Source organism: Trichoderma citrinoviride (genome assembly GCF_003025115.1).
Source record: "Trichoderma citrinoviride strain TUCIM 6016 unplaced genomic scaffold BBK36scaffold_9, whole genome shotgun sequence".
NCBI classification, from domain to species: domain Eukaryota; kingdom Fungi; phylum Ascomycota; class Sordariomycetes; order Hypocreales; family Hypocreaceae; genus Trichoderma; species Trichoderma citrinoviride.
The window spans coordinates 672,883-697,519 of NW_020194717.1; the positions used below are offsets into that span (position 1 = coordinate 672,883).

At 49.7% G+C, this 24,637-nt stretch overlaps 12 protein-coding genes across 12 annotated transcripts; 7 read left to right on the plus strand and 5 right to left on the minus strand.

Moving 5' to 3' along the window:
- Positions 1–1,285: 1,285 nt before the first annotated feature.
- BBK36DRAFT_1204417 (hypothetical protein) lies at positions 1,286–1,875 on the plus strand (the record flags this gene model as incomplete). The annotated part of the gene is made up of 4 exons (XM_024897307.1): positions 1,286–1,323; positions 1,380–1,453; positions 1,526–1,597; positions 1,649–1,875. 4 exons carry the CDS (start codon positions 1,286–1,288, stop codon positions 1,873–1,875), a joined length of 411 nt encoding a protein of 136 aa, XP_024748500.1.
- A 246-nt stretch (positions 1,876–2,121) lies between these two features.
- Positions 2,122–2,810, minus strand: BBK36DRAFT_1204422 (carbohydrate-binding module family 13 protein; the record flags this gene model as incomplete). The annotated part of the gene is made up of 4 exons (XM_024897308.1): positions 2,122–2,272; positions 2,354–2,450; positions 2,523–2,638; positions 2,695–2,810. 4 exons carry the CDS (start codon positions 2,808–2,810, stop codon positions 2,137–2,139), a joined length of 465 nt encoding a protein of 154 aa, XP_024748501.1. The 3' UTR covers positions 2,122–2,136.
- A 541-nt stretch (positions 2,811–3,351) lies between these two features.
- Positions 3,352–5,168, minus strand: BBK36DRAFT_20995 (kinase-like protein; the record flags this gene model as incomplete). The annotated part of the gene is made up of 3 exons (XM_024897908.1): positions 3,352–3,606; positions 3,688–4,461; positions 4,527–5,168. 3 exons carry the CDS (start codon positions 5,166–5,168, stop codon positions 3,352–3,354), a joined length of 1,671 nt encoding a protein of 556 aa, XP_024748502.1.
- A 1,449-nt stretch (positions 5,169–6,617) lies between these two features.
- Positions 6,618–6,905, plus strand: BBK36DRAFT_1104587 (hypothetical protein; the record flags this gene model as incomplete). Its single annotated transcript, XM_024889188.1, has 2 exons — positions 6,618–6,734; positions 6,825–6,905. Coding segments are annotated over 2 exons (198 nt in total), but the record flags the coding sequence as incomplete, so codon positions are not given.
- Positions 6,906–7,240: 335 nt separating this feature from the next.
- BBK36DRAFT_1121434 (hypothetical protein) lies at positions 7,241–7,574 on the minus strand (the record flags this gene model as incomplete). The annotated part of the gene is made up of 3 exons (XM_024890826.1): positions 7,241–7,297; positions 7,355–7,405; positions 7,476–7,574. 3 exons carry the CDS (start codon positions 7,572–7,574, stop codon positions 7,241–7,243), a joined length of 207 nt encoding a protein of 68 aa, XP_024748504.1.
- Positions 7,575–8,409: 835 nt separating this feature from the next.
- BBK36DRAFT_1121641 (hypothetical protein) lies at positions 8,410–10,269 on the plus strand (the record flags this gene model as incomplete). Its single annotated transcript, XM_024890848.1, has 5 exons — positions 8,410–8,860; positions 8,912–9,370; positions 9,444–9,799; positions 9,870–10,022; positions 10,087–10,269. 5 exons carry the CDS (start codon positions 8,410–8,412, stop codon positions 10,267–10,269), a joined length of 1,602 nt encoding a protein of 533 aa, XP_024748505.1.
- A 1,004-nt stretch (positions 10,270–11,273) lies between these two features.
- Positions 11,274–11,966, plus strand: BBK36DRAFT_1204437 (hypothetical protein; the record flags this gene model as incomplete). The annotated part of the gene is made up of 2 exons (XM_024897309.1): positions 11,274–11,535; positions 11,665–11,966. 2 exons carry the CDS (start codon positions 11,274–11,276, stop codon positions 11,937–11,939), a joined length of 537 nt encoding a protein of 178 aa, XP_024748506.1. The 3' UTR covers positions 11,940–11,966.
- Positions 11,967–12,810: 844 nt separating this feature from the next.
- On the plus strand, positions 12,811–15,057 carry BBK36DRAFT_1121621 (serine dehydratase; the record flags this gene model as incomplete). Its single annotated transcript, XM_024890845.1, has 2 exons — positions 12,811–14,389; positions 14,447–15,057. 2 exons carry the CDS (start codon positions 12,811–12,813, stop codon positions 15,055–15,057), a joined length of 2,190 nt encoding a protein of 729 aa, XP_024748507.1.
- A 342-nt stretch (positions 15,058–15,399) lies between these two features.
- On the minus strand, positions 15,400–16,242 carry BBK36DRAFT_1204443 (hypothetical protein; the record flags this gene model as incomplete). The annotated part of the gene is made up of 2 exons (XM_024897310.1): positions 15,400–15,691; positions 15,900–16,242. The coding sequence occupies 2 exons, from the start codon at positions 16,240–16,242 to the stop codon at positions 15,402–15,404; spliced, it is 633 nt and encodes a 210-aa protein (XP_024748508.1).
- Positions 16,243–17,032: 790 nt separating this feature from the next.
- BBK36DRAFT_5627 (carbohydrate-binding module family 50 protein) lies at positions 17,033–17,929 on the plus strand (the record flags this gene model as incomplete). The annotated part of the gene is made up of 1 exon (XM_024898269.1): positions 17,033–17,929. The coding sequence occupies one exon, from the start codon at positions 17,033–17,035 to the stop codon at positions 17,927–17,929; it is 897 nt and encodes a 298-aa protein (XP_024748509.1).
- Positions 17,930–18,899: 970 nt separating this feature from the next.
- BBK36DRAFT_1160393 (hypothetical protein) lies at positions 18,900–19,540 on the plus strand (the record flags this gene model as incomplete). The annotated part of the gene is made up of 2 exons (XM_024894288.1): positions 18,900–19,146; positions 19,215–19,540. The coding sequence occupies 2 exons, from the start codon at positions 18,900–18,902 to the stop codon at positions 19,538–19,540; spliced, it is 573 nt and encodes a 190-aa protein (XP_024748510.1).
- Positions 19,541–19,689: 149 nt separating this feature from the next.
- BBK36DRAFT_1169945 (cation transporting ATPase) lies at positions 19,690–23,675 on the minus strand (the record flags this gene model as incomplete). The annotated part of the gene is made up of 3 exons (XM_024895388.1): positions 19,690–22,163; positions 22,234–23,372; positions 23,659–23,675. The coding sequence occupies 3 exons, from the start codon at positions 23,673–23,675 to the stop codon at positions 19,690–19,692; spliced, it is 3,630 nt and encodes a 1,209-aa protein (XP_024748511.1).
- Positions 23,676–24,637: the final 962 nt, after the last annotated feature.

The following is a 24,637-nucleotide window of genomic DNA, read 5'->3' on the forward strand; positions in this document are numbered from 1 at the left end:
TGCACTGACCCAGGCCATGAACTTGGCCCCGTGTCAGCTGTGAGTCTGCTTCGACGGTGAAGGCGGCTTTATTCATCTTGACCTCGCCGTTTCCCGCCGGTCGCCTGAGCGCTTCAGACTCGCTCGTGCCCGGGGATCCTCGGGGCCGCTGAATTGTAGAGCGTATTGTCTCAGCCCGGAATGCTGGTCACCTTAACCAGGGGAAGGGGCCTCGCACGTCGTTTGGATCGATATGATGCAGTGGTGAATGTGAATTCTGCGCGGTGGATGAGAGCCTGACATTTGTGCCGTTATGCAACATGTCGATGGCAGTCATATTGGAGAGCGTGATGATGGGTAATAGTAGGGACTGGAAAACGTCCCGGAGATGCCCAACCACCACATGGAAGGCCAAAGCGAAACGTTGCTTTTCTGAGCCAACCTCTGAACCGTCATTATCACAAGAAGGAAAATGTTTCTGCGTGTGCACTTCGGGTCTGCCGAACTGTGGCGACTTCGCATATTGCCACCTTTGTTTCTATACCTTGGCCGTGTGAGACACTCGTTCAATTACTGGAAAGCGCCGAGCTCTGCTCCAAGGGATGCTGAAAGTCTGAAGATACTTGGAATAGAATAAGGAAGAGGAGCAACACAGAGGAAGGAAGACGCCTAGCCAGGTCGTATGTTACTGTCGAGGTTGGATTGGGCTGGAATTACACCCTGGCACCTACTCTCTCCCCTCTGTGTAAACAATGCCTACCTATGTAGGCGGCTCAGACCATTGCTTTCATTAGTGCACAATCGTCGTGCCGTGAATGGTCTAACTTAAACCCTTCTTGTTTTGCTCGTCATCGCTGCACCAGCGCCCTCGCGGGCTGGAGACTCTCTTCTCATAATAGCCGGGCGAAATGTACAGTTGAGTTGTGCGCCTTTTCTGACATAGCATGGAATTTATGTGCTGATGAGTCTCGGATGGACTACGAGCGCCCGACTACGCTTGGGCGGATGAGCGAATCCTACACCCGCATTGGGTGATGACATTCTTCACTTTATGTAGTAAATCCCTCTTTCGTAAGAGCATTTTGCGTGTATGGCATGCATGTCCAAGTCAAGAATGTAGGTTTCCCGACGACTTTACATTGGGCCGCTATATGTACTGATATCCGTGCTATGGGTTGGTAAACAAGATATAAAGGCCTTGAACCTCCTCATCGTGAAACAGCTATCAAGCTCAACAATCTACAACGCCGTTAGGCTGCATATAGACCATCCAGCCATTATCAACTTCAGGAGTTTGAGCAAGAAAATGGCCGAGACTGTTGCTGATCTCATTGCAACTCACGAGTCTGTTCTCGCCATATCCGACGTGTGATGGGACGCTCCTAACTTGAAAATGATAGACCCAAGGAGTTTGTCCCATTACCTACACTTGCCGAAGCGACCAGAGAAGCCAAGCCTCGACTCACCATTGTTGGTATGTTGATACGAAGCTAATTCTCACTATGTCCGGGGACTGACTGATCAAATTGCCTTCGAACGTTGACAGTGGCTTGTGTGGACCCTCGATGCAGCGTTGATAAGTTCATCGACTTGAACCTTGGGGTGCCGAACGGCGAAAGTATGTCAGAATAAGGCAGAGCAAATCGCCCAGAGGCTGATTACGAACCAGTGGTCATGGTCTCCCGCAATGCTGGTGGGCACATTCGCCACGCGGTTCGGGATATCCTCCTCCTGGACGCGAGATTCGGGATTGATGAGCTCGTCATCGTCCATCACACGGATTGCGGCACACTAACGTTTACCGACGACTGGATGCGCGACGCCTTGAACACGCGATTAGGCAAGGCTCATTCGGAGGAAATTGACCACATTTACTGGGGCGGAAACACAGAGTAAGTTCAAGTCTTATAGCGGCAAAAGTTGGAATCGTGTTTGCTAATGCTCGGCTATAGCATGGCAGCCAGCGTTAGAAATGACCTCGAATGGCTTCGTACAGACAAGCTTATCAGGCAAGGGCTTAAGGACACGGCACGGGGCTTCCTCTTTGACATCAAGACTGGAAAGGCTGAGGAGATTGTAATTTCTTAGTTATCACGAGCCTTGATGAGTCTATAGTAACAATATCCGAATGAAATTGCTGATAAAACCGTGATGCTGTTAGATTGCAACAGGGAGAAACCTCCAGATTTGGTTGGCGCTTTTAATATTCGGATACAGAATCGCATGAGTGTTATCAGCCGAACTGCCACCCTGGAGGTCTATGACGCAGTCCGGGAATGGCACACTTTCAATTCTGAAATGACATGTTACAATCCAGAAGCACTACCATTGAAGAGAGATGTACAGTAGGGAGGGGCTAGAAGAGATCACATACTGATAGGTGTCCCTGGTGATATTGGTGATTTTCCAACGGGTATCCTCGTTATGAACGGAATCGTATACGGACGTGTCAAGCTGAGAAACACCATCGGCTAGATGAATAAGTCAGCAATTCCATCCTCTCCCAAGTACACCGGTAGAGAGGTCAAGTAGTGACAGCATACCCGGAGCAGTGATCCAGACGTTACCGAGAGTAGACTTCAAGCTATAGACGCCCCGACGAAGAGTGGTCACTACCCACTGCTGATGTTTGTTTGTGGTGTAGTAGTTGTCTCTCGTACTTTGAATATGTCAGTTGATACGTATTTAGGAGTATAGAGGCGGAGGAAAACTGACAAACCAACTACACCGGAGATGGGGCTATTGAAGGGGTTGGCAGTGGCATCAATATCAAGAACAGGATTAGTAGGGAGGGTGCTGGAGATAATGTAAATCCCGTCCTTGAGAGGCATGATAATAAAATCCGAGATAACTTTGTGGAAAGAGCAGGAGGATGGAACTGCGAAACTGGGGTTCTAATGCCTTTGTTATGGGTGAGAGGAGACTGTGTTCGAGAATAGGGGGGATTGCTTGGTCTTTATGTACGTTTACTTGTCTTCAGAAACTCTTCTCTCTTAAGTACTCGTATCATTTCAGCCTCATTGGGGTCAGGTTGCTTCAAGACATATGACTACTAGCTGCCTATCATCTCTGTTAGCTGCGGCTGAGATGGCTTGCCATCGCTGTCTCATCGCTGTCTCGCAAATTACAAGTATGTATGCACGACATCTGCTCTCCTCGACCATGTCTTTTGGAGCCTCCCACGTTATGAATGTCAAATTATATTTGTACAAGAAGCTGATAATATTACTACTAACAGGTAACGTTCCAAGAGGTCCTGCCTCCTCGACATCAATGTTTGTATTCAGAAACAAAAGAGCTTTACACACCATGAATCTACACCCGAAATTAGTGAACAAAGTTACCATCGCGCACTTGGAGCATTCGTTGATCCTACCAAGTAGGAGTTCCCGTCGAACTTGTCCAGGTAGCACCGCCGTTCGGGTATGGCCGCGTTCCGGGAAAGTTCCAGTAAGAATCGTCAGGCGGGATGGTTAAAAGTCTGTTGAGGAAGGACTCCACCATTTTGCAATCTGCTCGACGTTTCCGGTCGGGATCAAGCATCGAGTTCTGGATGAATCGGAGGAAATCCGGGAAGAAGCTGTTTGCCATATCCGGGCCCAAATCCTTGATAAGCACTGTAAACCACTTTGAGAAGCTATCGTTAGACGTTATCTTCTTTCTATGTTTTGGTCCATCTGCGTTTATTGTTCAGATAATTATACGTACCGCATCTACCGAGCTCTTACGCTTTGCCACTTTGTTTTGCGCTATTCGATTCTTCAGGATGAAGAAGTTGTCCTCTGACCACTCTCCTTTGCTCTCGTCAATGTTGCCCTTGTCCTCCTCGAGCCGATAGGTTTTGAACAATTCAATCGCATTGTGTCCGCCCATCGCCCATGTAGCAAATTCGGCGAATAAGCAGCCAAACGCCCATATGTCAATCTTCCTAGACCTCACCTTGTTGAGGTCATGTTCTGGCGCTCTGTACGTCTGATAGGCGAAACCCATGGATTTGGAATGTGCGGTACGGGAGATGAGTCGGTGAAACTTCATGAGGCCTAGATCAGAGACCTTAAGTGTTCCCAAGGGTGAGCCGTCTTGGGTAAAGTATAAGACGTTATCTGGCTTGATATCGCCATGGATTCCATAGAGATCCTCTTCGTTTGTAGCGTGCAAGACATATGGTTCATGGATTGCGAACAGGTCGTGGATGATGCCGTAGCATTGCTCGCAGATCCATCGGCTGAAATCAGGCCATTTGACCCCTGCGGATTTGACAATCTCATGGGGTGGCCTGCGCCATAGATGATTGAGCGTACCTCCATCAGCCCAGGGGAAGAGAAACCCGCGTTTCTCTCCCTTCTTGAAGGCAGCACATATCTCTATTATATGTCCACCAGGTCGGGCCTGGTGAAAAGCATCAAGCTCCTGCTGGAAGAATCTTTCTCTCTCGTCCGGTGTCATGGGATGCATAGTCTTGAGGGCAAAATAATCGTGTTTCTGTGTCCTTGGTTAGCTTGGTTAGAGCTCAGTGTATCTTCAGGGCAAAGAATGAGATTACTCACGAAGCCATTGTGGTCTCTATGTATCTTGACCTTTTCCACCAATCCAAACCCACCTGGGTATTGTTTCTTGGAGATCTCCTCGATGGGTAATATTGCACGCGTATGAAGGTCGTGGACATCGCAACGCTCGTCTTCGTTGGTAGGGGGAGTAAAGCATGGTGCTAACACAGACCATTGGTCATTGAAGAAGCTTTTGATGATGCGGTATGGGTCGTCCTCGTCAGGGAAGTCTAGATGCGTCGCATATTGACGCTGAGGTGAGTACAGCTCTGTGAACCTTGGTGTACTGGAAAACGGAAGGTCGTTGTCGCACAGTCCATGCTTCAGGAATGTTTCGATCAGCCTGACTTGACCCAGGAGAACAAGAATGGTGAATATCCTGAGGCACGGTTGGGCGATGATGGATCCGTCTTGAGCTTGTCCATGGCAGATCAACCTTGCGCGTAGTTGGCAAAGGGCAGCATCTTGCTTAGGGAAAGCCCTGACCAGCTCTTGAGTGACAGCCTGCTCATTGCACAATTCTCTTAGTTTCCCACATGGGATGAATTGTTTGTCGTTGTCACAGGGGTTGATCACGAACGCCTCTCTGAGACGTGCTATCAACCTTACAGGCCTCCCGGGCGTACTGCCACCGTTCACCATCGTCTTGGTATAAATTGTAAGAAGTATATAGAATGAGACGGAAAAGTAAAGGAGGGTGCGCGTGAGACAAAGAGAGCCTCGTGGTGTTATATTGGCGGCTCAGAAGTGCTGTAGAGGTAGAGTGTGAGGTTGCGAGTCCAAGGAAAAGATCCTGCCAACAGCTCCTCTATTTCTATTTACCAGAGTGCGGTATTAAATACGTGATTGGGCGTCTAACTCTTGATGCCTTCTTACTATATTTCATGCGAAAACCTGGGCGTGCCTGTCCATACCACCCTAGCTAAGAGGATTTGGTTGCCTTTTTTTTGGTTTGGTGAAGAGCCTCGCACACTCAACAACAACTAGACAAGGGTATACATATGATGCCACCCACAGAAATAATCGGTGCCTACAGCCTCATTTTTGCATGCACGTTGAGTTAAGGTACCTCGTCACCCCTGAGTGGCTTGAGGTGTGCGGATCGACGGTTGAAGCTATCTCTGCAACATTTCATACCACAGGAGACCGGGGTATTATCTCCAGCTCCGTTGTGTAATGGATAAGGCCAACCAGCGTCTTCGAAACAATTTGAGGGATGAGCGGATTGAGGTCATTTTGTAGCATTCGTACTTCCCCTCCACCAAAAAGGAGAACTAAAAACGCCTTGCCAGACGACTCCTTTTGTTCTCGATTGTTCCTGGAGTTCTGCCGGGGCATTTTCTGCAATTTCTGTACCACATGCGAAACATCTTCCCCTCATTGATTGACCTCTTGATCTTCGTATTTTGAGACATACATACATACCTCATGCAGGTCAAAGCAACTGGCCGTAGCCTCGTTGTAATAGGGTGTGCGTTCGGTAAGGGAATGATAAGTGGTGGGAGCCGCTTCGGTGTTATCTTATCCTTAGAGCCGCTCGCGGCTGACTACAGGAGATGCAGTCTGACTGGCTGATGGATGCAATCATGTTGTGCCATGTGGCATACTTCAGGAAGGCGAATATTGCTCGGCCACAACACTGCGCCCCAATAAATATCCAGGCCTTTCATCCAAGGGGAATACTCCGGTGACGGGAGGGCCCCATTTCGGCTCCATGGGGGTCAATAGATTCATGTTTTGTCAGACGTTCAGCATCCGACGTGAGTCTGCCTTCCCCCACGCCACAGTCTTGTGCACCCCAGGGGGGTTGCAAAAAAGTCTGCCGCCCATCACCTAAAATCTATATGGCAGACCGGTGTTTTTTTTTGTAACCCCCCTGGGTGCCCTACGTTAGGCGTTATTTCACACAGAGGGCATAATAAGACCGCCCTCCGCCTTTTGCTCGATTATTTTGCAAACATGCCTCATTGCTAAGCCTTCATCTTGTGCCAAGCTGTCGAAACAATGGACTCGAGGTCATCTAATCAAATTACTAAGTTCCTTTCCAGTCTACGATTGCCCCTGAATACGCCCAGCAGTCGATCGAACCCAAAGTCCGCTCAAGATTGGAGAAATAACGAGCCCCAATGCATATCTGGAGAATATATTGTTCCACAAAGGCTGGAAGCTGCCCTGAGGAGAAATTGGGACACTCAATATGCCGTCGAGGTAAATTCAATCGATCTCTCGACAAGTGGAAACATGAATCATGGAGAACCACGTTGAATCGCATTACTGACTCTGTGACCCTATTTAAAGATGCGCTCAAACGAGTATCGGATTCGGGCACCCGGAAAGCTGAGTGAAGACGAAATTCGCACATTTTACGCCCCGATATATTACTAGACTCAGCTCCGCCATACATTCTACCTGTATAATACCAAAACCGACTCTCTATCTCTGTTGCGGGAGGTTATAATGTCAGGATCTTTGATTCAAGTTCATGTTACGAATTATGAGCAATGGCGCAGACTGCCACTATCCTTGTCAGGGCTGGCTCTGGGATGGGAATATTGAGCGTACGAATGGTTGGAACTCTTCTACCAAACAAGGCAATGTGATTGACGATTACAAGTCTTTCGATCTGTTGTAAATGATACCATAGAACACAAAGCAATTTCCCGTAGCATTCAGCTACGTTGGTCCAACCCCTTCGTTAGGTTGCAACGCCACAGTCACGCAGTCGGAAGGTAGTGCCTTCTCATGTTTGTCTGAATGACACTGATCTCCTCCTTATGACAAGTCAGAATCGTGATACATTGGCTCAGGGAGGGAAAATGGTATCATACGACCGTCAGTCGTCTTATGAGCTTGATCTGCCATTGGTTCGAGATGCGCTGCTGGACGCGTCAGGAATGCTGTGCCTAAGATATGAGAGCAAACAACAGAAAAAAGTGCAAGGACGTATACCTGTATAAGCTTGAAGTTCTCTTCACCCAACATCTCCTCGAGGATCTCTTGTAGCCTCTCTTTCGAACCGTAACTTATGTCGATGACCTGCGTCAACATTTTTCCCTAGGCCCTGGAAGGCAAAGCAATAAGGCATGGGTTGAATTGTGTCTAGCGATTTCCAGATCACCCAAGGTGATCCCTTTAATTTGTGTCATTTGCCGACTAAATCAGGCTCTACCGCCCGAGAAGGATTGGTGTGACACTCCTGAGTCAATGCTCTCATCCGGCGCTTTCTGCATATGGCGGCGATGGATGGCGTAAGGGAAATGCTGCATGTCATCGTGTGCCACGTCAAAAAACCTGCCTCGGCCGCATACATATGCAACCTCAAACCCACCGCTTCTTCCGATGCCCAGTCAGTCCAATATCGCGAGTAGAAGCAGCGCCTGATGTGGCGAGAGGCTCCGAATGGTAGACTGTGGAGAGCACAGACGACGACGCTCCAATGTCTGCCTGTTGATCATGTATCAACTGGCAGCTGGTCAATGCTGGCCAGGATTGCCCTCTGGACTCGTCCTCCGAAGAGTGCCTCAGCCTAACTTCAAAAAACGCCTTACGGCCTCAACCAGCTGAGGGTATGTAGGGCATCCCTTGTCTTGCTCCCATTCCATACCTTGATTGGCGGATTTACACCGAGAACGGGCCTTTGCAGCTCCTCATGCAGGTGAACGAATCTGGTTTCCGCTGCCTGAGGCAAACACCGCGGAGGTGACATTGATGGCTCAGCCACAATGTGAAGACAGTTGTATAAAATGATTATCGTAACGTGACTCAGCTCATGCAATAAGTATGCACAAGACACTTCCCTGGTCCAACTCGTTTTCTTATCTCAGAACGCTTCGTTCAACATACGCCCTATTCGCGCCGGTTAAACCACCAAATACCACTCCAGATGTCTTGGATAAGTCGAAAGTCCGAGCCCGACAAGAATGATAGGGACTTGTTGAGATTCTCTAGAGGTGAAAATGAGGCATTTAGGATATACAAGCATGAAGAGAGACGCAATGATGGTGTTCGGGTGGCTGGAGATCCCTATACACAGTCAACCCTTCTAAAAGACGAAAATGAATGGGACTCTTGGCTTCAGAAGTTGGAACAGCTACCAGCTAAGCCTTCATGCCCAGGAGATGGGAACGATGGCTCGAACAGCCAGAGTAAGGAAATACTCAGCAACATAAATCTGGTCATGGGTGGGAGGATGTCATGTCTCTCCAGGATGCCTTTCTCGGAGCACGTTTTCACAGAATTGGTGAGCAGATTGAATATGCACAGGTCGGTTATACGTGCAATCAACAGAAACACAAGCTGTACCTTTTCCCGAATCATATACGACGAGTCGATAGGTGAGCCACTTTGAAAATTCCAGCAACTGCATTGGCTCACATAGCAGTTAGTATATAATTGTAGAACAGCCGAGAGCTGGTCAGACGATATGGCTTTAACCGTTACATTCTTTCCGAGCACCCTGACTACGAATGCCATCTGGTTCGGCTGTAACTTGGAGCAACGGTTCATCCATGGCCACAAACTGTCAGATTCTGGTATCATTACAGCTAAGCTGCGCGAATTTGATGGGCAAGTCTTTCACCCTATGATGCTGCCCACTATTTTCGCAGAATTTGAAAGGGACAGACATATCGGTCTTGTACGCAAGAGCAATACGCAGTTTGTGCAAAGGATGATCGATATCGAGTCGAGGAATGAAAGGTTCTATGGTATACAACAGCTTCGGGGAGACGTCCGGCATTCGATGGAGAAAATTTCCCCATCATCATCAAGATCCAGCTCATTCTTCAACGGTATGAAGGGAAGAGTTGAAAGCTTTCTATCAGGCAAGACCGTCTCAACAACGTGTAAGAAAACTCATAAGAAAACTCATACTACAGACTCGCGAACTACTGTCTGAGACTTACTTTGTGCAATCAGCAACATTCAATACTACGGCCAGGTCAGAGACATTGCAAGATGAAATTAACTCTATGGATGAAGAGGAAGAAGAGACTTGTGCAATGCTCTGGATCAAGATTAGCCATCTTAAGAACGGACTGGAGAACTGGAAAACCCAGCTGCGCAAGATGGTTGAGCATACAAAGGAACTCGAGGACATGGACTTTGGCATAAGATATGACGTGCAGATTTCTCCCTGGTTCCAGAAACGAGATGCCTTGAAGGATTGTGGGAAGCGACTTAGGGAAAGATTGCAAGACTTGATGGACGAATATGACGATTTTATAAGAGAATGCGACCACATCATGGCCGGAATGTCGCTTGCAACGCAGCTGGTATCTATCATCATTCTATATACCGCATAGGATTTCTGCTTCTTCAATGCTGACAAACTACTCGCAACAGGATCTCAACCACATCGGCCGCAAAGATGCAAAGCTCAACGAAAACATATCCAAGAGCAGCCTGGCAGTGGCGGAAACCGCCCAGAGAGATGGCAGCCTTATGAAGTCCATTGCCGTTCTGGGCATGATCTACTTGCCAGCAACATTTGTTTGTGTATGTCCCATCCGGAAAGACGTCTGAACTGCTGATCAACTGACAAGACCTTGGATATGTGCAGACCTTCTTTTCCATGGGGTTCTTCCAATGGAGAGGACAGAGTGAGAGTACGACAACGGTATCGCCGGATCTTTGGATCTTTGGGCTTGCTGCGGTTGCTTTCACTTTGATTACTGTGGGGGTGTTTCTGGTTTGCACGATGAGGAGGAGGGATTCGGTGATGTCCAAGCTGCATCTTGTTTGACAGCTTTTGTGGGGAACTCGGCCACCTCGACCTTTGGATGGCATTTGGTCAGTTTGGAGGGTCATGTTTGTGAAAACGATCAGCTGCATGGTGATGTTTGGAGTATCTCATGATATGATGACCTGTTATTAGGGAGTTGAGTTAGTAGTCAGCGTGTACACATCTAGCTTTATCGTGTGAAGGGTCTCACTCTGTAGGTTTATTCTAGCTCCCACCATGCAGTCAGGAAGCCCTGGAGACATGTATTCAGCTGCTGACTTTCCTTATATGTCCTCCTGCTTTCACTGACACTATGATGTGTACTCCACCCGACTGGTTTTGGAAGTACTCTCTGGGCGTGCCTGAATGGATCTGTTCTCCTCATGTTGAATGTTGTACAAGGTGCAGGGGTGCCCCTTGGTTACTTCTGAATGGACTTTTTGAAGTGCTATTTCGTCATACAATACAGTCTCGAGTGTACAGTTTATGGTAGGAAGAAAGTCGGGGTTTGGACTTTAAGAGTCTCTGATAGCTATTCTAATTGAGAAAAACAAAGGTTTAGAAAAGCTCCCCACATGTATGTATGGCATGGCATAATTCTGAAGTCGGGGATTGCCCTCTTTGTCGCTGCTGCCTACGCCACCGATGGCGCTCATATTGCACCGCAAAATGGGCGTTGGTTCACAGTTCGTGTGCATGTTGGTTGTCATTGTGGCCCCGGCAACCATCACGGTCTAACGGAGCCGATGATTACGAGGGCAGATATTTCAAGTGCGCAGGCAGCAGCCATCATCTGCCTCTGCTACCACTTCTGAAAAACAACATATGCTATGGCAAGACTCCTTCAATACCTACTTGCTTTTGCGACAGCCTTTGTAATGCTGCAGTACTTCTTCTCTCGATTCAGAGCGCAAGCGACCACAGAGGATACAGTAGACGATGGAAACGCTAGAGTCTACGACGAGAATTGCACCTTGGGGGAAAACACAGAGTACGATGACGCCCTTACATTGGGGATGTTGGGGATGCCGCAGCCAGGAATAGAACCCCAATGGTCAGCATACCTCGAAAGATACGATGGATGGAATCCCGAGTTGAGGGCCGAGTTCGCCCGTGGTCCCGGAGGCTTCGTGAGGGGTTGGCCATCCAAAGGCGGCGTTTACGTCTTGTCCCACTGCTTCGGCGTTGAATTGGAGTTTCTAGGACTGGATCGTTTCAACAACACCCCTCGCCCATCTATATCTGATCCCACCGCCGCCGCCGATGAAGAGACGCATTGCAATAAAAGTAAGTATCCGTCTATGGGTCTTTTTAGAGAATCTTTTCGAGAAAATGCCAAGATCCAAGCCAAAGAAAAAGGACATTACGCAATAGCTGGTTCAGGTAGGGAAGATATATGCTAATCTAGGAATGCAGTGCGACAGCTGGGTGCCAGCTGGTACAAGAACGAAAACCAGTATAAAGCTTATAATATTGCACCTGAGGCCTTCAATATGGACTTAACATATGCTGGCTGGCCCGCGGGAGGTGGAGTATGGGTTTTGATTATATCAAGAACGCAGGCGAGAATGAAAGGTACCGCCATCATACATAATGCTTTCAACATGGAAGAACGGTGCAAGGCGATTGAGCGGTTGGGGGGCCGCTTTTATGAGAATCCGAAAGATTGTCCATTCCTGGATCTGCCTTGAGCCCCATCGGCAGTTAGGTAATTGCATACGCATGATTGGACGCGGGTATGTAATGGCAATAGAACCCATGGATACTTTTTGCTTGCACTAGGATAAACGATTAGACGATGCCCATCATTGCTCGATATTGGGGTTGTGCACAACTCTTCTCGAGAAAGGCTGCATTCTGGAACACGATATAAACGTGTCCGACAATCGCAAAAAGGGGAACGCTGGAGTCTCTACAGAATACAGAAAGTACAAAAGGGGCGCAGGCGAGGAACGCTGCAAGATAAGCCCCTCGACAAGCTCCGATTCACCACAAGATAAGGTAAGGTACCAACAACAGCACCTGCTTCCATCTTCTTCGCTTTTCTTCTCCCTTTCATTAATCTCACGATATCCTCTACCTTTCTTTCTGGGACAGAGTATCCCAATTGTTGATGGTCTTGCTTCAGCGATTATTTCTATTTCAGCTTTGACTCAATTTCGTATCAGCCACACGCGCGTAATCACGTGGACCTCGAGTACACACCCTTCTTTCAAACCAACACAAACATCTCATCTTACCTTCTCCTGCCCATTGTTGTCCTCTTGGGCACGACATTGCTCTGCCAGCATCAGATTCACACGAGTATACTTATCAGACGCTATCAGGTGAGTGCGATATATGTCAAGCATCCCAAGCAAGCCATCGGCTGCGAGTTCTTTCCATTGCTCTGGTTGAGATGATACGGCCTCCATCGGCAAACCCCGGCACAAGAGCGGCGATCACCAGTGAATTCTCAGATCCGGCCTGCTAACAACGCGACCCGACACAGGCTTCTCTCATCGTCGTGCTTCACATTTATTAGCTGAAGCTGCTGCTGCTGCAGCTAATCAGAGCTCCAGGATGCAACACCGCGTCGCGATTCGCCAGCTGAAGGTGGCCCGGAGCGCTGTCGGGCGAGCGTCACAGCCTTCGTTGAGGCTGAGCGCATCCCGGTGGCATCTCGGCAGCGCTGCAGGCCGCCATCATCACAAGAGCCAGCTGCTAAACTGCACATCCCGTCTGGCGGCATCTCGGAGCTTCAGTAGCACGACTTTCAAGGCCAGTAGCTTTGAAGATGATGACTCGCGGACAGGGACATACAACGAATCCGATCATGAGCATGCCGTGATCTCGACCTTTGATCTCTTCTCCATCGGCATTGGACCCTCATCATCTCACACCGTTGGGCCCATGCGGGCGGGCAACATCTTTGTCTCGGATCTCCACGAGGCTGGCCTGCTCGAAAAGGTCGACAGGATACGGATAGCACTCTATGGTAGCCTTGCCCTCACTGGCGAAGGCCACATGACACCATCTGCTCTCCTGCTTGGCCTCGAGAGCGCAGACGTCGAGACGGTCGACACGGCCTATGTGCCGAAGCGCTTTGAGCAGATCAAGAAGGAGAAGAAGCTCTTCCTGGGCCACCAGCTTCCAGATGGCAAAGGCAAGGAGATTACGTTCGACTATGAGCGGGACTTCAAGTGGGAGTGGTCAAAGAAGCTCCCTCTGCATAGCAACGGCATGACTCTCATGGTGTTTGACAAAGATGGCTACATGCTGGCGACCAATGACCTGTTTAGCGTTGGTGGTGGCTTTGTTGTCAACGGTGCCTTGTCCATTAACAGGCCCGATTCGTCCAAGCCATCGTCAGATCAAGGCACTGGCCAGGGAGCGTCCGACCTCGGCTTGCAAAAGCCAGAAGGCAGCAGCGGACACCCACTTGACCTCGCAGAAAACATGTACTACAAAGAGATCAGGCGGACGGATGCAGCAGGAGATCGGCGAACCGGAACAGAGATCAAACTGTTGGAGGCTGCTGAAGAGGAGTCAGCCCTACTGCCCTCTGGCACCGACGGTGGCCGCACTCCTCCTCCTGTCACCTCTTCTGGTGAAGACGCCCAACCAACTGATGGCGTCCATGGAAATCAGCCCCGGTATCCTTTCAGAGACGCAAAGAGCTTGTTATCGCTGTGTGATAAGCACAATCTGACGATTGCACAGCTGGTGTATGAAAACGAAAAGAGCCACGGTTACTCGGATGAAGAAATCCGCGAAAAGCTGTTTCGCATCTGGGAGGTCATGGATAACAGCATCTTGGAAGGTGTCCAAGCATCACCAGATTCATTACTGCCAGGCAGTCTGAAGCTGCATAGGCGAGCACCGGCATTGTATAGGCGACTCACAAGAGGACTGTATCCCTCACATACCACCCAGGCCAGCATCGGGACAGAGGCAGCTCAAGCTCCGCTGCTCTCCGAAAACAAGACCACGCCACCAACCTCAGATGCGTCGGGGACCCCAGGCTTGACAACCAACTCAGTACCGCCTTCATCAGGTCGAAAAGGTCTCGCTGTGAGAAGGAATTTGCCACTCCGCACACATGGCTCCTTTTCTCATCCCGTATTACCATCGCCGCGAAGACGCACAACGTTTCCAGCCAGTAAGATTATCAACAAATCATTTCTTCAAATAAAAGACACTAACTCTTATTCTGTAGTGGATTATCTTACTGTGTATGCCATGGCAGTCAACGAGACCAACGCAGCAGGTGGACGCATCGTTACCGCCCCGACGAATGGCGCAGCAGGCATTATACCCGCCGTGCTCAAGTACACCATCGAGTTCGTCAGCGATGACCCGGAGCGTGACATTCTCTCCTTCCTCCTCACAGCTGCGGCTATCGGTATGCTGTACAAACGCGGCGCCACCATCTCAGCAGCAGAGGGCGGATGCATGGCCGAGGTCGGCGTGGCCTGTTCCATGGCAGCCGGAGCATTCGCAGCCTGCATGGGCGCGAGTCCGCAAACGATCGAACAGGCAGCTGAGATTGGCATTGAGCACAACCTGGGCTTGACCTGCGACCCCATCGGAGGGCTGGTTCAGGCGCCGTGCATCGAGCGCAATGCCCTCGGTGCTATCAAGGCCATCTCAAGCGCCAATCTGGCCCTCAGCAGCGAGACCGGCACGCAAAAGGTGAGCCTGGACGATGCCATTCAGGCTATGCGCCTGACGGCCAAGGGTATGAGAAACGAGTTCAAGGAGACGAGCTTGAGCGGCCTTGCTACGAGCGTGCCGGTGGAGATTCCTGTCAGCGTGCCGGACTGCTGAGGCGCTTTGCGAACTCAGTACATACAAGGGAGTAGAGTAGCTTGCAGTCGTTTCTTATAGTGTTCATCTACAGCGAGTGTTTCACAACAAAACAAGGCGGTGGTTTGGCTCATCCTCTACATAGAGAAGAAAAGCGATTCTGTTTATCAACCCTATGCTGCTGTACTACTAAGAAGGTTATGGGTAAGCTTCATACAGCCGATGCTGACTTTTCTCGACGGCGAGAAGAATGATATTATAAACAAGAAGAGCAGCAAAGAGTGAGAGGTTTACCTCTGAACCTTACGAGCTTTGCCATCTGCTTTGTGGATCCGTTTAGAGGACTGCTGCGTTTGCCATTTCTCTCACGGTAGATCTACATCTAACCAGTCTTTTGGATTTTCATAGAAGACGCCTCCCAGTTGCTCAATCAACCTGCAGCGTTCTTCCATGTCATGGGCGTTGTAAATGATACCAGCGTGTCTAGTAGATGCATCATCTACTGTAATGTCGATGACCCAAACCCCACCTCCTACAGGCCAGCCAACTTTAACAAAGCGCTGACGACGACGAAGAGACGGTTCGTTAGGCTCCATAAGTTTCTGCAAGAACCATTGTTCTTTGCTCTCCCACCAGACTGCACCTAGTTGCCGCACTACGCAACAAAGGTTACGTATTAGTTGAATGTATTGATTGCCTCCCAGCTCATAAGCAGCTTTGAAATAAAAATGCACCGAAACCACCCACGGGTTCGCCCTTGGCTGGTGTAGCTTGCAAAGTAGGGGAAAAAAGGGAGGGAAAAAAAAAGCGAAGAAGAAGAGCTGGAAATAAGAATACAGGAATACTCAATGACGGATGCTTACTTCTGTTGCAGTGTGCCTCTTCTTCTTCGGCAGCGGCGTCAGGACCAGACGGAGATGGTTGGCTATGAAATCGATCCAGCTTCAGAAAGTCAAGTTCAATGCCAAAGCAATCTTCCAATATGTAGATACCACCCTTGGATGGCCATCCTTTGACTAGAGCGCCTGGCGAGGCACCGATACTGACTCTGGATCTCTTCTCCTTTGTCTCGTCAAACCGAGGAGGTGCATATATCACCGAATCCTGCTGGTTCTCGATGGTGGACATTGATGTTCTTGACTGATAGAAAAGAAAGCCGACAAGAGCTGCTATAAAAGCGACCATGTATGGCATAAGCCTTGTCATGATGTGTTTTGTAAAGTTAAGACTGAGGGATATCATCGTAATTAAGCGGTCTGCCGGACTTTTATACGACTATGTACAGTAGCCATTGCCTTGCCTTAAAATTTCTGAATGAGTCATTATAGAGTGAAGTTTCTTTATAGTGGCACGGTTGTGGGCTAATTAGAGCACCAAAGACATGGATCTGTTTGTATGTTGGTTTGAACAGCCGTTGTACTCCCATGCAAGTGGTTTTTTACTAGATTTCTTCCGCGGAACAAGAATGCGTATCGGTTGTACCTTAGTGGGGAAACAAACTGCGCATCTTGTAGGACCAACATGCGTCTGGTGGGGTGTTTTTTTTTTTGTTTCCTCTTGACCAACATGCATGAGCAAACTCACACTTCGTATTACTATGTTGTGACTCTGTGCCGTCTTCTCAACCCCTTGCCACAAGGACAACTGTGACCCTTCTCAGCGACTGTTCCGGGCTCAATGTCCGCTGGTCCATAAAGAACGGATACATGCATACAAGTTGGTCAACCAGTCCCTATGCATCGTAAAATGGGTATCAGAAAAGTTCCAATGGTTCCTAACTGGCTACTGCGTTGCCTTTTCTATTGGTAAATCCTTGCAATCCTCTGCTATACCTCTAACGAGTATGAGGAGTTGATCCTAGATAGTATTTTGAAGATGGCAAACTTACTCTGTCGTAGCAAGTTCTCTCTTGTCTATATAAAGGCAGCCGGAGCCGCCAACTTTGGGTCACAATGGGATAGCATCTACCAAGAAGAGGCGGGACAACACCGTCACGATGTTAGCCGCGGCGGTATGCTTATATATTCTCGTCAAGTCAGGCGATTCGTGCGCCGGTCTGGCCTCCAGATGTGGCATCTCGGGAGCAAACTTGACCAAGTATAACCCAAGCTCTACGCTTTGCTCGACCCTCAAAGTGGGAGAACCGGTATGCTGTTCATCTGGCTCTCTGTCTAACCTCACTCCTCGGAAGAACACAGATGGCACCTGCGCCAGCTATACGGTCAAGAGCGGAGATCACTGTGCTCTCATTGCCCAGAACAACTACATTACCGCTGACAACATTGAGATGTGGGCTGGCTTGACGCCCACGACGACTTCTGCTGGCCCGACCCTAACTGCCTCCTGGACCATTGTCATCTACAGCGAGCCCGACTGTGCCGGCGACTATTATTCTGTCGAGGGCTACAACCTTGACTCTCCCGACGATGAGTGCCTCGTCCTCCGTGGCGGCGGCATCCCCACGACGTCCGATACGGGTACAACGTGTCGGTGGTTTACCAATGGAGGCTTCGACTGGGATGATTGCAGCACCAGTACCCTGACACAGCCCCTTTCTTGGAGCGTCTTGGGCGGCGTCTGCACCGCGTACGACACGGACACTTGCACAGACGACGGCAACGCGGACGCATATGACCCTGCCCAGGGCTGCCACAACCACAGTGCTTCCAATCTCGACACCAAGACGTGGGTTTCTCTGCAGTGCGGCGCCCAGCCTGCCATTGGCGATGGCGAATTGTTCAAGAAACCCCTGCAGATAGTCAACTCCCCCATTGTTGTCAATGGCAAGGGATCAAAGGGCAATTATACTTCGGTGATGACCAAGCCGATAGACCCTACGCTGCACAAAGCCTATCGATTTCACCCGAAACCAACCCCTACAGGCCGTCCATGAGCCGGGGGAAAGAAAGAAAGAAAGAAAGAGGAGGAGATGATAATAGAGGAGGCATCCAATGTTCACAATCTCTCGGTTGGCTAGGTATCATGCATTAAATACATAGGTTGTTCCATGTATTTAGCTCCGGAATAGGTAGTATTAGATCATGTTTGCCTAGGTATTCTTAAAACCCTTTTCCACAATATTTAAATGTTGTATGTTGTATTGTTAAACAGGATTTACACAGTATTCCCTATCAAAATAATAAACTCGTTGAGACGTCAGTGGGCCCCGTTTACTATCTAACATGTATGGGCTGTATACATGGTCTCCAGGGTAAGTGGTCCAGGAAGGTCTGGTAGCAGCAGGGGGGTTAGACAGGGGGGTAGCAGGTCTTGTTATATGCAATCGCATATTGCACTTGCAACTCAGAGAGCCTGAGGCCTAGCCCAACCACGTTTTGTGTATAGCCACGTCAGTACATTTTGCAGCATTCAGGTCTTCATGGCCACGCCATTATCAGGGAGAACGCCTTGCTAGAGGCGCTTGAAGGAAGAAGAGATGTGATGTTTGGAGGTACATCGAGGCCCCTGTCGGCACACCCTGGTCGGTACACGCTAGTCCTGGACCAATTACGCCGGCTACCAAGTATGTATATACCAGGTAGCTAGGTATTTAATCGCGGGGGTGCTGGCTACTACTAGGTAAAGGTCTGGTACCAAAATCGGAAGTATGCAACTTCTACCTCGGAATAGAGGCCTGGCTAAAATTGGTGATGAACGTTTAGGCTTCCATTTTGGGGGCTCAACCTTCTACACCGCATGGAACTGTAAGCTTGCGTAGGCCGAAGGATTTAACCGCAGGGGTGAAGAAAAGATATAAAGCTTGAATTCCTCCTAGATAATGAACCACTCCCCTCTCTTTTCTCTCTTTATCATCCAGCAACAGCAATCCAGCAACAGCAACGCCCTTCATCCTATTGTTCGTCATGGTAGCCCCCCTGATATGGATCAACGCCTTTCCCGGGACTGGAAAGCTCACCATAGCAAAGGCGATCAAGTCACTGGATAAATCAGTCACCGTCATCGACAACCACCAACTGATTGATCCGGTGGCATTAAGAGTTTCTCGGGATGACCCGCGCTACCAGGCAGAGCGGAAACGTGAGCGAGAGCGAGCATTTGAGAGACACGTCTACGACCCTGCAATGGCTTCAAGTACGGTTGTCTTTACAGGTAAAGACGCGCTAAACTAGAAAGCCCGTACTGTGCTTTCTGTTAGAAAGTGCTGATGGATGAAGCAGATTTCCAGTCAGACAATGAACTGGGCCGAAGTGCTGCGAAGGAATACCTGATGGCGGCTAAGAAAGCCAAGAGACCCTTCATGCCAGTTTATCTAGGTTGCGACGTCGATGTCAATATCGAACGAGCTACGAGCCAAGATCGAAGGTCGGGTACTACAACGAAGCTGACGGACACTGCCCTTCTCCGAGACATGCGATCAAGGTGCAAGCTCTTTGAGTTTGACGATCAGGATTTCTCGCACTGGATTGACACTACGGATAAAGAGCCTGAGGGTGTAGCCAAGATGATCCTGGGGCGGTCTCGAGTGATATCTGAAGGAAAATAACACGAGTTGCACTTCTACTATTTGTTGGTGTTTAGTATAGCGATGCCTGTAATACTCAGTAAATGACCAGTAATGGTTGAATACAAGCTATAGATGAGTTGGAGCGTGAAGAGCCAATGATACAGAAGTACCATGCAAAAGCATTCGTACTATACAGTAGAAGACCGTGTCTCCAATGGTGACAGACCACCAATGCTAGCAGCAACAATACCGGGCATCCCAATGGCGGAAAACATGGGCGAAGCCGGCCAATCTTTGGAAGACGGCGACGAGCCTCTTCTGACTTTGACTTGATGGTGATGCGGCGAGCTTGATTCATGGGGTTTTGCCAACGATTCGCTCAGTGCTCGAATGCGGCCACCTCTGATCATCCGAAGAAATGCAAGATCGTCCCTAATATGGGAGAAGACGGCGTTGTATCTTTCTATAGAAGATGTGTCACTGCCATCTGCTGCCTTCTTACTAGGCAGACGCAGCCATCGTGGCCACTTCTTTCGCAACTTGTTGCTGCAGCTTCGCAGTACTGCATCAGGAATCAAGCGAACCAAGACACCGATAGGAATCGATCCGAGACCCAGACCAATCGATATGCCCCATTGCTCGCTCGTAAGCCTGACGACAACGAATGCGTCGCCTCCGACATAGATGATGATGATCTGGCCACCGACCATGATGGACATCATCAGCATGAACAGCCAGTTGCGATGCAAGCCTTCAAAGATGTTGAGCTTATTGTCGATGCGGCGACTGTTAATGAGCTTGAAAATCTGCATGAAGACGAAGACATTGAAGATGAGGGTCCGCAGCTGATCCTCTGGGTAATCGAAGAAGCCGGGTCCGCCGAACCACAGAACGAAGCACACAGTCAGTTGGTAGATGGACTGGCCAAGTATCATCTTCCACATGCTGAGGCTTATGAGAGAAGCTGTTCGAGGCTCCGGCTTGCGTTGAAGAGCGCTCAGGGTGGGCGGATCGGTGGCGAGCGCAAGTGCTGCGAAAGTGTCCATGATGAGATTCACCCAAAGGAGCTGCACGGCGTTGAGGACCGCGGTTTCTTGGTTGTCGGAAACGGCTGTGACGAACGTGATGATGACAGCGGTGATGTTGACCGTGAGTTGGAAGAGCAGGAACTTCTTGACGGAATCGTTTACGGCTCGCCCCCAGCCGAGGGCCTTTACGATGGACGCAAAGTTATCGTCCATGAGAATGATGTCGGATGCTTCTTTGGCCACTTCTGTGCCGGTGATACCCATAGAGAAGCCAACGTCTGCGACTTTCAGGGCTGGGGCATCGTTGGTTCCGTCGCCCGTCACTGCGACAATTTCGCCCAGGTTCTTGAGGACTTCGACGAGGATGCGTTTATCCTCGGGGCTTGACCTGGCCAATATGCAAATGTCTCTTGCGACGGAGGCTTTTTGTTCCGGAGAAAGCTGGCGGAATTGTTTTCCTTCCATTACAAGGCCTTGTTGTCCTTCTTCTTGGGAAGACCTTAGGATACCGCATGCGAGGCCGACAGCTTTGGCAGTTTCGAGGTTGTCGCCGGTTACCATTTTGACGGATACCGATGCTGTTCGGCAGTCTTGGACCGCGGCGGGGACTCCTGGCCGGACGGGATCTTGGATCCCTACGACGCCGATCCAGGTCATGTCTTGATGCACGTCAGGGAGCGTGACATCGTCGGAACTCGAGGTGATTGTATCGTCTGTCTGGGGCTTGTGAGGTGGCCACTGGTGGAAGTCGCGGTAAGAGAGTGCCAAAGTTCTTAAAGCATGGGTCCCAAAGCGAGAGACGACATTCCTGATGGCGTCTTTCTGGGATTCACCTAAGGGTTCCGCGTTTGCGCAACTCGTGAGCCCCATCAGTGAGGTGGTGCATTGAGCCAGCACAATTTCAGGAGCGCCCTTTACAAACAGTCGATACTTGTCATTGCTCCTCTCCCTGCTGCCACCAGACTCAGATATCCGGATAACTACTCCCATGCACTTTCTCTGTGAGATGAAAGGGAACATCTCTATCACTGGATTGTTGGCGCGTTCAACGGAGACCGGCCCGAGTCCGAAATGTCGGCGGACCCATTCGAGGAGGGCTGTTTCTGTTTTCGTCCCTACGAATACTGATGTGCCGTTTTCCTCTCGCTCGAAAGCCGTGGTGTTTACGGCAATGGCTGTCTTCAGTAGTTGTTGGATGCCCATGTCGAGCTTAGATGATAGTTGGTGATGCGGGATGTGCGACTGCAGGTCCGAATTTCCTTCGCCAAAGAGCAGTACTTCGCCTCCCAGTGCGCCTGAAGTCACAGTCATCGAGTTTTCCGTCAAAGTGCCTGTTTTATCCGAGCAGATGATTGTAGCGTTCCCCATCGTCTCGCATGACTGCAGATGCCGGACAAGGTTGTTCTCTCGGGTCATGCGCTTCGTGGCGAATGCGAGCGATAGCGTGACCGCCAGCGGCAAGCCTTCTGGGACGGCGACGACTATGATGGTGATGGCCATGACGAGGATATGGAGGAAGTCTTGGCCTTTTTCCTCGGCGGAGTCGGTGTTGTTGGGGAGGCGGACGAGGAATTCGATGAGGAGGACGGTGAATAGCAGGCATCCTGCTGCGCTGCCGAGTTTGGCGATGTAGCCTAAAAGACCAGTACGTGATCAGCGCTATGATGCCTTGAGATTCTTACAATATCGTGAGGTGGTGCTTACCAGCGAGAATGTTGAGCTTAGATTGCAAGGGCGTGAGTCCAGTATCTTCCCGCAGCGACATCATTGTCCGGCCGTGACTCGAATTCTGTCCGACAGAGGTAACGAGAAAAGACCCGACTCCATCCAGCACCCGAGCCCCGGAGATAATGAAAGGATCCAGCTTGTCCAAATTGTGTACTTCATGTTGGCGAAGAGCCTCCAAGACTTCCTCTGCTGGTATCTTTCGTACTAGGTCAGACTCTCCCGTAGCAGACGACTCATCGCAGTTCAGACCGTGGCCTTCGATGAAGATTCCATCAACAGGAACCACATCGCCTGGCTCCAGGAGCATAACATCCCCTACGACTACTTCGTAGATGGAGACAGCCTCGGGGTTACCCGACCGGATTACTTTCACGGAGCGATCCTCCTTCTTCATGTTGAGCTTCTGAAACTGGCGTTCCTTTTGCCAGTCGTTCAACGCACCGACGATGACGACAACGGCGATTGCGACAATGATGGCGACGCCTTCGACCCATTCGACTTTGGCACCTTCATGTTTTGTTTGTCCGAATGTTTGATATAGGCCGAGAGCTAGAGAGACGATGGCTGCGACGCTGAGGAGGATGAGGATGTGGTCGTGTAGAGCAATCCATGCTAGCTGGAAGAATGACTTGGATTTTCTTTCCGGTAACCTGTTTTCGCCGAATATGCGCTTTCTCTCAGCGAAGCTGTCGCTTGGTTTACCATTAGATTGGGCAGGAGGACAGTTGCCGGGCGGCTTAACAGGGGAGGCCGCTGATGTCGCCTCCTCGAATGTGATCGGCTTGAGAAGATGATGTTCTTCAACACTCAGGCCAGCGCGGCGATCGCTATGAAGTCCCTTTTCCAGACCAGCTAGGCCTCCCAGGGCGACAAAAGCGGCGAGACTCTTGGGATTGATGAGCTTGCCTAATTGGCCAGGCGAGAAAGCAAATGGACTACTTTCCGTCTCGAATAGATGCTCTTCTCCCGGATCAGGTCGTAGAGCGGAGACGCTGTGCTGCTGGATATCTTCCGACCGACTGAGTTCGCCCGGGAGGGCTCCGTTGTTACACTCGGTGTTGGAGGACGTGGCCGCGGAAGGGTAAGTCGAAGTATCATTTGGGGAAGGACATGTGCTTTGCGTATCAGCATCAAGCTGCTCCTTGGTTTGGACCTCTTTCTTAGCCATGCTGCCAAGTAGATATTTGCTGATGGAGGATATCGACGAGGGCTAGGAGATCTGCCTGGCAAATGCAAAGGAGTTGATTGACACTTCAATTTCGACTTGGGAGTTTATGTGCGATATCAGATAGAATTCTCCATGGTATAAAATGGGCTTTCGGGGAACAAATTATGACTTTTTTCATAGCGACCGGACGTCGAGTCAGTGGGAGTGACCACCGACCATGGCCCGCAACATACAGACAGACCGTCATCATCTTCCTCTCATCGCCAATTGAAGCCTTATCATCTGGAGCAAGTTTTAGATCAGAAGACTTCAAACTTTCTGCTACTGGCTTGGCAAAGGACTATGAAGCGCTTTGCGACGAGGCTGTGAGGCAGATGGCGGAGGCACAGCAAAGCCACAAGTTGTTGGAGACGGCCAACATTGCCACTCAAAGGGCACAAGGAGCAGGCCGACCGAACACTGTGGACAACCTGTTCCATGCTAGGTGTATTCTGGCAGATAACGGCTCGATAACATTTGCGCGTCCTTGTCTAAAGGTATGCATGGCGTCCCAGTGGTCGGAGTGTGTACTGGGGTGGCAAGACCCGGCCAATTGTTCGCCCATTTGAGTTGCATGCGACGTTAGGGAGGGATTGCTAAACGCGGAGTTTATATAGGAAGAACCTTTCCATTTAAGCTTACTTTGTAGTGGCATGGTCTGACAAGCTCAGGGATTGTTTGCTACATCTACTCAGCTCCATGATTTTTAGCTTACATAGTCCGCCTAGAAGGCTCAACTGACTCGCCTCGCTCTGTGAGGCTCCCCATTGATGATACACCTCTCTGCGGCATTCGTTACAAGTCCTAGGTATATAAGCAAACCAATTGAAGCAGTCCCCTTAGGAAAGTGGGATGTAAGGCAAATGGACCATACGTCAAAACTTTGCCAAGAGTCAAGAAAAGAACAATCGACCTAAAGCATCAAATGACTTAGAGCTTGTGCCCGGTGAAGTATGAGGATATGTCTGCTTCTCATACAAATGATAGCTCTCGACTATCTCATGTTGCCAAGATACTCTCATGGTTAATGACGTGTCATGTTTCGATAATTGCGGCTGAGTTGCGTTGGTGCAAGGATTTCGGTGAGAAATCCAACCTCTATTGCAGCTCGTCTAGTCGCAACCTTGTATTTGTACCTAGTTACCTAAGCATCAACTTGAAGGTACCACGTAA